The sequence below is a fragment of the Bombus fervidus genome, chromosome 3 (genome assembly GCF_041682495.2).
Source record: "Bombus fervidus isolate BK054 chromosome 3, iyBomFerv1, whole genome shotgun sequence".
Classification (NCBI taxonomy): domain Eukaryota; kingdom Metazoa; phylum Arthropoda; class Insecta; order Hymenoptera; family Apidae; genus Bombus; species Bombus fervidus.
In genome coordinates, this window is record NC_091519.1 from 9411795 (window position 1) to 9424904 (window position 13110).

General features: G+C 32.5%; 2 protein-coding genes and 1 long non-coding RNA gene across 5 annotated transcripts; 1 reads left to right on the plus strand and 2 right to left on the minus strand.

Annotated features, from left to right (window-relative positions):
- Window positions 1–527: 527 nt before the first annotated feature.
- On the plus strand, window positions 528–12823 carry LOC139985795 (WD repeat-containing protein 75-like). 3 transcript variants are annotated; one of them, XR_011799495.1, is made up of 15 exons: window positions 528–784; window positions 997–1198; window positions 1291–1469; window positions 1574–1693; window positions 1792–1979; window positions 2053–2211; window positions 2295–2488; window positions 2564–2748; window positions 2812–2975; window positions 3042–3228; window positions 3301–3479; window positions 3552–3724; window positions 3838–4020; window positions 10056–10299; window positions 10521–10594. XR_011799495.1 is itself a non-coding variant. In XM_072000528.1 (15 exons), the coding sequence occupies exons 1-15, from the start codon at window positions 654–656 to the stop codon at window positions 11217–11219; spliced, it is 2610 nt and encodes an 869-aa protein (XP_071856629.1). In that variant the 5' UTR covers window positions 533–653; the 3' UTR covers window positions 11220–12823. The 3 variants fall into 3 exon arrangements, 1 of the variants encoding a protein (XP_071856629.1); XR_011799494.1 differs by having other exon boundaries at window positions 10056–10244; XM_072000528.1 differs by lacking the exon at window positions 10056–10299 and adding an exon at window positions 10973–12823 and having other exon boundaries at window positions 533–784; window positions 10521–10639.
- On the minus strand, window positions 4661–6788 carry LOC139985798 (uncharacterized). The gene is made up of 3 exons (XR_011799496.1): window positions 6634–6788; window positions 6322–6539; window positions 4661–4769 (listed from the first exon to the last, which is right to left on the minus strand). It is a non-coding gene; the product is annotated as an uncharacterized lncRNA (long non-coding RNA).
- LOC139985796 (uncharacterized) lies at window positions 11326–12813 on the minus strand. The gene has a single exon (XM_072000529.1). The coding sequence runs from the start codon at window positions 12811–12813 to the stop codon at window positions 11530–11532; it is 1284 nt and encodes a 427-aa protein (XP_071856630.1). The 3' UTR covers window positions 11326–11529.
- Window positions 12824–13110: the final 287 nt, after the last annotated feature.

Genomic DNA, 13110 nt, shown 5'->3' on the forward strand with positions numbered 1-13110 from the left:
TTAAAACCGATTAATTCTATTATGTTAGTAGAATTAATAAATGCGTAATTCATCTACTATTGATAAAGAAAATTCCCTACGGTTCGAATCTACTATGTCAACATAGAGTATTGCAGATTCCTATAACAGAAATACTACAGTTATCGATGCATTTTATAACGTGCATAAAGTATTTCAGATGTCGCTAAACTACAATTTCAATTGTTGTAATAGGTGAATGTGTAGTCTGTAAATTAATAACAAGCTTTTAAAATATTTTATTATAGTTGATATCTTTATTTATGAATATTAAATATATAAATAATTAAACAAATTCTTTTACATTTGTTAAGATTATTACTAGCTGTTATTACGATTGTGAAAAAATACACTATGATTCTTCCAAATGAAGTTGTACCTATCGATTTAGGTATTTTTATCATTGCAGTTGCAGAAATGGAAGAAAAGTTTGTTTAAGTATTTGGATCTTAGATACCAGAATGCACCATGTGATAGGCATTTAGTTTGGTTAATATATATTTTAAGTGTTTGTAATTATCAAAATATAATATTTTTTACTGTATTTTGTATCTTATTGTGTCATTAATATATGGGGTATACAAAACCGCGTTTAATTATTAGGAACATTAGTCTCATACAACATAAGTGAAAAAATGCAGATGAAATTGAATACGCGACGCGAATCAACAAATATTGAAGTAATTGATGTAGACGATTTAGTTGTAACGAGAAAAGGTGGAGGAAGTATAATTGATCAACGGCCAGTTTTTTCACACGATGGAGAGTAAGTTCTAATTCAGCATATACAAAAATTATAATTTCTTTTGGCGTTTAAATATAAAATTTTTGATTGTAAACATAATGGTACTAAACATGTACTTCATTAATTTTGTTAATGAAATTATATGAAGAAATATCGTTATAAATGTTAGACTATGGTATTCAGGAAAAAAGTTGTAGTTAATATTTCTATTAAGTAATACATATACGTTACAGAACGTTATACATAGTATGGAAGCATGTTATAAGAGCTTACAGTACACAAACTGGAGATTTTGTTAAAGAATTAGAACCAGCAAATTACAGAATTGCAGGATTAATAATACATCCAGAAAATCCAAATCTGATCATTGCCTGTACAGAAAATGGAGAATTAAATTTTTGGAGTTGTCAAAGTGGCATTATCACAAAGAAATTGGTATAAACATTAAATATATTTTTTAGCGGTATAAAATCATGATTTCCTTTTTTGAAGCTTTTATAAATCCATAATTGTTATACCTTTTACAGAAATTAACGTTTCAAACAGAGCCAAAAATAAAAACGTTTCACATTGTAAATTATAAAACTCATAATGGAAATGAATTGCGTCAAGTGCTTGTAACATATATTTCCAAATGCAACACAAAAATTTATATAGTGTTATTTGATCTGGATAATGGAGTTTGTGCAAAGTCTACATGTATATCGTAAGAAAAATTTGCACTTCAATAATTATGAATGAAGTTCTTATTATATATTATTTATATGATATATTATTTATATGATATATTATTCTTACATATTATTACAGGACAAAATCTTGTGAATACTATGTTGATATAATTGGTAATTATGGTCAAAATTTAATAGCACTCCTTCATGATGTAGATTTGCATATATTGAATCCATCAAGAAATTTTGTTGATAAATTGTATGTATTATACTTAAGAAAAATTATTTAATATTAAAGACAAACTGAAATTTTCAATAAAAAATACTTATAAATGCCACTGTATTTCATGATCACAGACATAAGACTGGTAAAACAGGTAGAATACCAACATGCATTGCTGGACATCCAGAAGAAGAATGTGTTGCCACAGGAGATACGACTGGTCGGGTCGTAGTATGGAAGGGTTTGTTTCAAACAAGACCTTATACAGCAGTTTATCATTGGCATACATTACCTGTTACAGAAATAGCATTCAGTAAATCAGGTAAGATATATATTTCTTATATCTTTTTAAATTTCAACATATACAGTAACTGTATATACCATAAACATTGTAGGTGGTCACATGTATACAGGAGGAGGAGAATGTGTTCTAGTGAAATGGGTTTTAGCAAATCCACATCAAAAATCCTTCCTTCCTCGATTACCTGCACCTATTAAACACCTTACTATTGCTCCTGATAATTTATATGTGGCTGTATCTACTTTAGATAATGGTATGAATATTTTTAGATATTTAAATCTTTAAATATATTTTAGATAGATGAAATACATTTATAAAATATATCTATATTCATAGGTATCGTGGTTGTAAATCCACAAAGAAAATTGACATCAGTTATACAAAATTTTACATGGGGCGTGACCTTATCTTCTAAAGATCTATTTCCTGCTGGTCTTATTGTTGATCCACGTACGAATTGTTTAGTTTTAAATAGTCGTACTGGACATGTTCAATTTTATAATACCCATACAAAAAGTTTATTATATAATGTGAGTAACAGTGTAATATAAAACAGATAAAAAATTTACGCTATGTCGTTTATTATCTTGTAAATAAATTTTCAGATAAATATTACGGCACAAAATTTTTTAACGCAAGAGCGTAATGTTCTTATTATAAACACGGAAGTTACAAAGATAGCAATAAACCACGATGGTATGTGGATGGCGACTGTTGAAGAACGAAACGATAAAATGTCATGTATAGAAGTAAGGCTGAAATTTTGGATGTATGACGTTAAACAACAACAGTAAGTACAAGATATGCATTCTTGATGTGTAAATATTAAGATACTATGTTGTCAACCTGTTAGGTTCGCATTAAATACATCAATCGAGCTTCCTCACGATGGTGGTGTGAATGCTTTACACTTCCAACCGTGCATGTTATTCGGTGACGAGGGAGCACTGGCAGTTACAACAGGCAGTGATAGAAAATTCAAATTATGGCATCTCGTAGAACCTTCATCCTTACACAGTATGTAAAAGTTATGTTGTAATAAGAGAAATGTAGTATTAAATTTTAAGATTAAATTTGTTTTAGAAAAAAATAAATACTGGCAGTGCCATAGTGTAGGAGATTACAGAAATCTGCCTGCAACGGATGCTGGTTTCTCGATTGATGGTTCATTAGTTGGTATTGGTTTCGATTCTAGTCTAACAATATGGACTCCCGATACTTGTACATTTAAATGTAGCCTTACACATTCTCAATATCAGTATCCAGTGACGTAAGTTTTATGAAAAATAGACTATATAATAATAATAAGAACAGCATTGGGTTTATTATATATGTTTTATAGACGAATTGAATTTGGAAAACAAGATGCTTGTCATCTTGTGGTAGCAGTTTCCACGCAGCATATTGCGGTGTGGAACATCCTGTCACTTACGTTAATATGGAGCGTACCTCTAAATATTGCAACTCTTACAGCAGATCCGAAAACAACGTACATGGCTGTTTTTACGACTGATAATTCACGTAAATATATAACTTGCTTTAAAAGATACCCAAATTTTTATTTTCGCATAGCAGTTAATCTATTAATTTTAGTGTTTGTATTCACACCCCACAAATCGACACCCGTCTACACAAGAAAAGATTTTATCGAAAATAATAGTTTCATCTTGGGAGCCACCTTTGTACCACATTTACAAGTGAAACGAGATTCATCATACAGATTGTGGCAACGAAAATCGCAGCTTTTCTTTTTAGATTCTAATCAAGTACGTACACGGCAAATGTATGCAAAACGTATTGATACAAAATATCTGTACATTTATTGAATCATCCAATACAATGATCATATGTACTATATATTTAATTGTTTTATCAATAGGAATTATTAACGTTAGAACCAGAATCCGAAGTGTCTATTTCTCTTGAAATTTTATCTACGAATGTAACAGTTCCTGCGACCGCCTTTAGCAATTTAATAGCGAGCACGACTACCACAGACAAGGAAGTACCTGCTCCATTTATGCACGAACAACTAAAAACAGGAAAAGGAATGGTGAAAGAGGTAAGTAAAAAAAATTATACCTTTGCAATTTATGCTTATAATTAGCGGATATATGATTCGACAGGTAGGTGATATTCATCTCAAAATAATTTCGTGATAGAAAAAATAATTCTATTCTAGAACATATTCTCATTTTACAATGAGATCAAAGAGCGTTTATATATACACAATTTCTCGTAAAAATATAGTATAAATAATTAAATAGAAAACATAGAAGTACAAGTAATATTAATAATTTAATACAATATGTAATAATCTTTATTGAAGTTTTAATCTTAGGAAAATGGAAACTGTTAATCCCGTAAGATATCCTCATCTTTTTACCTATCTTCTTTCCCGTTTCCATTTTATACAAATTAAAAGATGAAGATAAATTTTGAAATCTTGGAAATACAGTCTTGCAGTAAATAACGAGACGAGTAAAATAAAAATGAAGAATTAAATTAAAATCTATGCAAGTTCCATTTATCAACTAAGTTCATAAGTAATTCCAAAGTGTTATTATGACGTGCCACATTTCATTTCATTTTTATATAAGTTTGAGTATTTGCAGCAGAATATTTAGAACAACTGGTCGATGAAACTTGAAATATTGTGACTTATTCGTTGCGGTTGTCCATACGGGATTGCGATGAGTTTGTTTGTCAGTGTTTCCTTCCTAAACGGTAATTCCGACAACGGCGTACGAGATCGAATTTTCTGTAGCGTAGACAGTGCCACTGTGGGATCTGTCGCATTTTTTCGATCGCCTGCAAGTTATGCATCTTAAAAAAATAATTGGTAACGTTTAATAAAATTCAAAGAACCATGTGCACTATAAAACAAATATATAAATAAATTGAACAATCTTTTTGATAAAAGGAAGTTGCAATTTAAAATGTTCCATTTTTATGCAAATTTTATTTATAAATCACTTTTATCATTTCTGTTTTGATAATTGTGGTTTTTTTTTTTTTTTTTTATTTAATTTTAGAATTCAATTTAAAAATTATACAAAATTAAAACTATGATATACTTAAAATAATTTAACATCATTCTTCCGTTTCTCAATTATATTACAATTTTAATATCGCTATGAAATATTACAAAAATTTATGATAAAAATATTTGTGAAATAGAATCTCGGGATTGTGACTTTGGAGGAATTAACTATAATCGAACGATTCGAATGGAATTTTCACAAGCATAATTTCTGTTTACAGTACCACCTACAGTTCGGTTTGATTAGATATACCAATACAAGTAGAGAAAAGAGATTGATTTAATAAGTACCATTCGCGAGCAACGTCCACTCGTGCTTGCAATATTATCATATGCATCCCACGTGCTTATAAGAAGGGAAACACGGAATTCCATTTATTTCTATTGATTTCTCTGCACTCTGCGTAAAAGATTAAAAAAAAATTCCTCTTTATTTAAAGAAGAGAAATATTTCACACAAACTAACAACAAATGGAACAGTAAACGTATGAAATTAATTGGAAATTCAATTATAACTCTACATCTAATTGAGAAAGTCTTTGTTGTATCTATATGAATATCGATGACCGAATTATGTCATTTCAGGCGAAATTATCGCCATACACGTGTATTATGTGTTTCCTCTTTATCTATTTACTCCATTTTGTCAATGCAAACTCGCGCGACCTAACGATAACATTTTCTGATTGCCAGAAAATCATGACTTGTTTGAAGTTATCATTTTTTTAAACGATAGAACGATTATTTTTTTCTTTTTTCTTATTATGAAAACAAGAATTATAATGAAGATTATAACGAAGCAATGAAAAATTAATGCAATGAAGAAAGCTGCTTCATTTTCAGAGACTACATCTTGATTTAATAGTTTCTGCATATTCACCGGACATCACCGGTTGCTGTGTAATAGGCTGACTCACGAACGTGTCTTCCTATACTTGTCCGCTTTATCGTTCTTTTCACCGCATCTACGTGCCTAATTCGCAGAGAGGAACGCGACTTTATGAGTCAAAGCCCCAAGCAGATGCCCACGCGCCACTTTCAGCACGTGGTTATGTTTCAAACAAGATTCATATCAAGAATTGATGTATTAAACCATCTACAGGAAAATAAATGGAAAACCAGATGCAGAATATGATAAATGGACCACGATGGAACGCTGATAAAAGACGTATACCATTACGTTTAACAGATCAAAGTAACACAATAAATGTATCATCTTTAACAAATTTAAATAACCAAAGATAGTTGAAGTAACTTGTCAGTATTATTCAAGCGTAAGTTATACAATTTCACTGAAAGTATATAACGAGAGGTACTCACTATCTCTGGATTGCTAATAGAATATGCAGACGTGGCAACCATTAGGAAGAAGACAGCTATCAGGATGCACACAGAATTCCACATTGTTAACTTCATGCCTGAAATTGTCGTAGATAGACGTCGAAAGCTACTTCTTCTACTCTGTCTTGATACACGAGATAATTTAGTTGAAGAACGTAGTCACCAGCTTGATACTTCAGTGTAATACTTGAAAAATTCTGCCAATCACAAACGCCCAAAAATTACTTTCAATAAGGAATATCAAACAAATTGCAGAATATCAAGATCCCAATCTCTTCTGTTTAAATTTACCTTTTATTTTTTTCTTTTACTTTATACTTGATTGTATTGAAGAATAGACACTGTTCACAAGGATATCTTCCTCACAGTAAAGTAGAAGAAGAGTTGATAATATGTTGCTCGATAAAACGATGGAAAAAGAGTCACCGATGAAGAGTTTCTTGTCTGAGCGTTCAACGTAGAATTGACTTTGGGAAGTTGCCTCGCTATGATTTAATATAGGAGCTACTTCTTCGCACTCCCACCCTCTCACGGCGTTCCAGTTGTCCCTCTGACCTAGGATATTGTCTTCGACGGAGAAACCTTCGGCACGCGTCACTCAAGGAGTCGTCTCGATCTTCCCGGAAATCGTCCAAGTACGTGCTAAAATTGCAGGCTGATTAATTCTTTCAAAAATCTCAACTTTAAACACCTAACACATTGAAGAATTCTTTCAAAGACCTCAAAACATTGGAGATCACAACGAACATATTGGTATCTTTTTGTGAAATAATTATAGAGGAGATAAAGGCGAAGAAAAGAAACAGAAATAATATTTGGTCTCACTCGTTCACTTCTCCTTCAGGATGATAAGAAATTTGTAATTGGCCAACAGGGTGAAGATGGAGGCGAAATTCAGAAATGAAATGACCGTTTGATATCACGCTCACACGCAAACATTCCAAAGAACAATGGAGATCGATCTCAAGAAGGGATGTCCACGTGTACCGCTACAAAATTTCATCGCTTTAAGGCCAATGTAAAATCAATAGACCGAGTTTCCTTTATCGTGACCAAGCTGGTGCAACAAGTAGACGGGAGAGAAAGAGAGAGAGAAACTCGTTTGAACTGTCTCGTATACGATGTCGGTCTGCGTGTGATCATTTAAATGAACACGATAATATCAGCTTGTCTAAAAGTAAAATCTTGCCCCGTTTGGAGAACGCCTTTAGTGTCTGGAGGCTAAGCAAATTAAGGATCATCACATGAGTTTCTGCGGTCCTTAAGGCCGCATGATCCGCTAATGATGGCATTATGGAGAACACGGACACAGCGGATAATTAATTCTACAAGATCGTTCAGAGACCTATACGCGTTATTTTCTTAACGTTTATTGAGATAATCTATTAGAAGATATCAATTTGTTTGCGGGGAACTAAACGTTTTTAATGACTGTTTTAAAGAGAGAAAACTATTTTCACTATTTATATAGTTTTAGCTATTTAAATTTTTCATATTTATGAGAGATATCTTTCTGTTTCATTTTTTCCAAATAATGTGTTAGGCATAGTTTCTATATTTTTCTAAATAATCATAAAGATATTTTGAAACGTGCTTAGGAGCGTTTCAGTTTTGAAGACGTATAAAAGCGGACACAAAACATCTCATAGCTATTGATTAATTAGGTAGGTCTACGTCGTTACTCAAGATTCACAGTACACGGATATCCGCTAGCTCACAGCTTTCTTGCATATTGCGTCAATTCTGTGGAATAGTGGAGTTAATTGCTTATGAACCACCTGATGACTGTTCCTTATTTACGTTACGTTACGTTCTATACTTTTCTAGAAATGCATAACAAGAGATCAAACACGAGTATTTTTCTAAATTACAAAACAATTTCTTTCTTCGGTAACAATAATTTTATATTATTTGCTATCATTGCTATATATATTCTCACGTTTTTACTAATATCAACAATTTAATTTTAGACGTGCGAAATAATTTAATTTCATATTTCTAAATCCATCCTGATGGACTATATTGATCTAATATAAAACATCCGCTGCTTATAATATTAAACAGTTTAGTATATCGTTACATAAGTTTCGTACCTCTACTTATTCCAATTTATTAATTCAATCGGTATCAATAATTTATCTTTAACTTTCTCTTAATGCCTCTCAGTCTGCGGCCACATTTGCTCTGACAAAAATGATAGATCGCCGCGTGCACCAGTCGAAGCGGAGCTTCAGATGTGTGTATTAAGTTTCCGATTCTTCGGAAAGATTATCGAACTGGAAAGCAAAGTTCCAACAGCCGACGAAGAATCAAAACTTTCGACAGTACGAGCCTTTATTCATTCTCGTTTCAGAGCACAATGGAGAACGATGGTTTTCAACGTCGCTTCAGAATTGTTTGCAAATGTTAAAACCAGGTCAGGACGAACCTGTTGGTGAAGCTAGGAACAAAGTCTGTGAAAGAACTGATATTGTTACGTTACCTATTAATAAAATCGTATTCCTTTCATGTGTAGGTGTATATCGAGACGGGTATTCTATCTAATCTTGTTAGATTGTTTTAAACTGGTCGCCATTCTCCCGTAAACTTGCACAGCAGCATTGTTTCTTCCCGGTGAATAGAGATCTTTTTTAATTACCTTGTCGTAGCGCGTATATAACGAGAAATCTAATAAAAACAAGCGGTCCGACCTTGGAAAAAATAAAACGACGTTTATAGTTAAACCTCTCTTCGGGGCATCACTGTTTAAAAATTTTTTTCTATTTTCTAATGGTACTCGATGAACAAAAGCGAAATGCAACGGTTTTCAGTTTAGGAACCCATTGGTTTAAAAGTTATCAATATGTGAATCGATTTGGCAAGTCACCTTGCGACGCGATCCGACCGCCAGAACAATATATAGCCTAACCAAACTACAGCGATAACGCTCATAGTGTCAACAAAGCTCAACACTTTAAAATTTAAAGATCTATCTCCATTCCATAAGACAGAGTAAGCCGTATTGTTGACTAAGACGGTATTTTATTTTGTCAAGGTCATAGAGGTCCCACTGTTTTTATTATTTTTCTCGTTATACACATATCACAACAAGGTAATTAAAAAAGATTTCGTCAAAATCCATGAGGATGTCACACGTCGACAAATTGACCTTCTTCCCAATTAAATGCACTTTTGATCCATTTACATGTTTCGATTTTAATTTCGTTAAGATAATAGCCCTGTCAATTTATATACTTAATACATTTGTTAATATTTGCACATTCGGTGACGCGTACGTTGCATCGATGCAGCTATTTGAACAGTACTACTTACACGTATATCTTGTGAGCTTAAAAACACTAGTAGTAAAAAAGATGGTGTAACTCTAAAGATAGGATAACACTTTAACAGTAACGTTTTAAGCACTTCGTATTTTTAATATAATAAGTATTAATTATTTATCGTTAATTTAGCTAACATTTTAATATTACAATTTAAAGAATTTTGTATATTGTATGCACGGAATATCCCAGTAAGGGTTAATTAAAGGAAACTCTACGAAATAATATCATACAAAATACTAAATATCGTGCAACTATGTTAGACATCTCAATGGTAATCGATGAAAAGGGAAACTCTATGAAATACTCTATTAAGATACTAAATATAGATAGTGTAATGTTTCTCGGTACTATCGCATGTGTTTTGTTTGATGAAACATGCGTCTTTTCTAGCAACTTTCTGGTGAAAACTGGTGTATACCGAGAAGAATATTTGTGTAGGTTGTAAGAGACGCGTCAACCTAGATCTGAAGTAGAAGATTGCAGGAATTGCAGAAATTTTCGTTCGGGGGTGTGTCTGCGTCAGCCTTAAGACTAATTAACTAATCGGATGTCGCGAGCGTCACAAGTATTACCGAAGAAGTAAACGCACGTCAAATATCATCTTTGACGTATCTCTGTATCTTTCCCAATTATAGTTAGCTCCTTACTTGAAATGTTTTCTTCTTGTTTCTTTCTTTATCGTCTTTAATTCGTTGTTTATTTTTATCTAGGTAAACAAACATTTTTATTTCAAAGGAGTATTTTATTTATTTATTTATTTATTTATTTATTTCAAAAAGATATTAAGCACATTTTGAATGTATTAAAAACTGCGTGAATTTCGATATTTAAGATAATATTAATTATACCTTTCAGCTTCTCAGCGTCTCGGCCCACACATTACCGCCCATGAAGATGCTTTGTGCATCATTCATCACATCTTTGCTCTCATCATCTGTGTCAAAAACCCAATCAACTGATGATAGAATCGAAAGGTAATTTAATAAAACATTGTAATTAATAAATTATATGTATACTGTATGGATATGTTTACACATTTATTGTGAAATTTAAAAGAACGACAATAACAAAAGTATATAAAATTTTCAAAGTGAAGTATTCGTTATAATAATTAGTAAGTCAAATAAAACTCTATTAAGTTAACTATATTCATAGGAATATAAAATAGCATTAAGATCCACAGTCTAATTGTGAGAAATGCTTGGAAGTCAACTATTATAATTCAGAAATTAAAACTACTTGAAATGATAACTTAGTAGTTAGTTGATTTTGGACAAATTACATGCTTTTCATTTTAATTTGCTTAGGGATGAAACAATGCATAATGACGAAGAGTCAGAGGAAAGCGAAGAAGAACTGTCACGACCGGAAAATCGTGAATCCTCACCTGTAGCTGAAAACGATAATGTCGATGAGACGAAAGTACAACTTGTCGATCACAATTGGTCTTTCCTTAGGACTATACTTCCAGATCGAGAGGAGATTGAACAACAATTGATAGATGATAATCTTGAACCAACTTTACCATCTGAAAATATTTATAATGTAGTGTAAAGATTTTTATTGCTACGATACACGAAAGAGAAATTGTTTACAAAATAATTGGGAAAAAAATAGTGATTATAGATTTTTTAATGAATTATTCAAACGAAAACAGAAATAAGAAAGAACACCTTTTATTTCATAAATTCTATTTATGATATTACTTTATTGTAAACAATGTCCATATATAAATAATGTACATACAGTGGAATACTATGTAACAATTAATTAATACAATCTGCTTTGAATCTTAGAACAAAAAAACTTGTCATAAAGTGTGAGTAAGAAAACTTGTTATTATGTAATAAGAAATTTCATAACGTTATGTCGGTTTTGGTAATTTATCTAATCGGAAACTGAACTCAACCAATTCAGTAACAGTTTCTGATAATCGTTTCCTATATACCGGATCAATTTTCATTATTTTAAGCACTGTTTCGTTTCTATTTACAAATTCAAACTCATGATAACTGTCAGAATTATTCATAATTTCTGCACCTACTTTTTCATCCAATAACACAGTCTGGAAATATATAGCTGCAGTAATTAGAGCACATAATCTCTGCTCTTCCATCCCTTCGACTAATTCTGACCAAGATGGAACTTCCACAGAAAGTGATTTTGCTGAGGTCAATGTTTCACACAACACACTATAGTAATGCTTCAGCATAGCCTCTTCCCACTTTCCTCTAAAATCACGATTAGCGCAAAGATACAACAATTGTATCACGTCGTGCGCCAGAGGAGAATATCTTATTAGCTGGAAATCTATCAAAAAACACTTGGGAGGTACTGTGTTACTGAACATCAAATTATTCCCCCATAAATCTCCATGACTAATAACATTTCTTTTTGTAGCTGACATTTCCAAGGCTGCGTATACTTCTTCACAAGCTTTTGGTACCAAACTGGCATCCAAACCAAGGTGTTTAGCTACAGCAACTATGGCATTCACACTTACTTCAAACCACATTCTAGTCTTGCCAGTCTGAGAGAAAGCATTCTCAACGAAAGCATGTGGATACATTTTCTTCAAAGACTTTCCAAGACGTGCTTCCACTAACAGAGAGGATGCATGCATTCTGGCAATGGATGTTAAACTGGATACAATGAGCTCTTTGTCGAATAACCTATTCCTCAACGAATAGCCTTTAACACCTAAATCTTCAAATACCAAGAGATTCTCCTTGACCAAGAAACAAATTGCAGTCCATGGTTCATCTTTATACTCATGATACAGTTGAGGAAATATGTCACGATAGAAGATTTTCTCCTTTAGAAAGACACATTTATCAAGCACGTATTCAGCTTGACTGGGTACATCGTATGGCACGACTTTAACGAAGAAGGACAGGATATCTCTCCCATTTGCGGTTTTGACTTCCACACTGAGCTTCTGATGTGATCCCAAAAATCCGAGCTTCCCATCAGTATATGATCTCAAGAAGAATTTGTGTACCACTGTGTCGCTGCCTGTTGCATGTTTCACTAAAGCTTGTACATCTTGAAGGGTGAACAAATTTTGATAAACATCCACATTAGATAGATGTTGTCCGCTGATCGAGTATTCTGGTGCGATTCGAACTTCCAGCTCTGATTTTGACATGGTTGAGGAAGTAACTATCGTAACGACTGATCCTCTTTATATAAGCATCAACCATAAGCTGCTTTCTTTTTTAGACCGTAAGTATCTATGATGAATTTATAACAAGGTACTTGTACCTGTTTTTTGGCGTGTATATTTACCGACAATCAGTGCTGAGATAAAGCTGCAACGAGACGAAAGATCTGTGCGCCACATGATTCGGATTACGCTACTATCGAGTACGTGTAAACATCGTAATGTTTGCTCTGTTTCTTCATTCTATTACGCATGCTAAGCCTGTGCAACAGCTAACTTTAA

Coding starts and splice junctions, on each gene's coding strand:
- LOC139985795 (XM_072000528.1), top strand. CDS start 654: ATGCAGATGAAATTGAATACGCGACGCGAATCAACAAATATTGAAGTA. Junction 1,470..1,573: donor GCAAAGTCTACATGTATATC/GTAAGAAAAATT, acceptor ATATTATTACAG/GACAAAATCTTGTGAATACT. Junction 3,480..3,551: donor TTTTACGACTGATAATTCAC/GTAAATATATAA, acceptor TATTAATTTTAG/TGTTTGTATTCACACCCCAC.
- LOC139985796 (XM_072000529.1), bottom strand. CDS start 12,813: ATGTCAAAATCAGAGCTGGAAGTTCGAATCGCACCAGAATACTCGATC.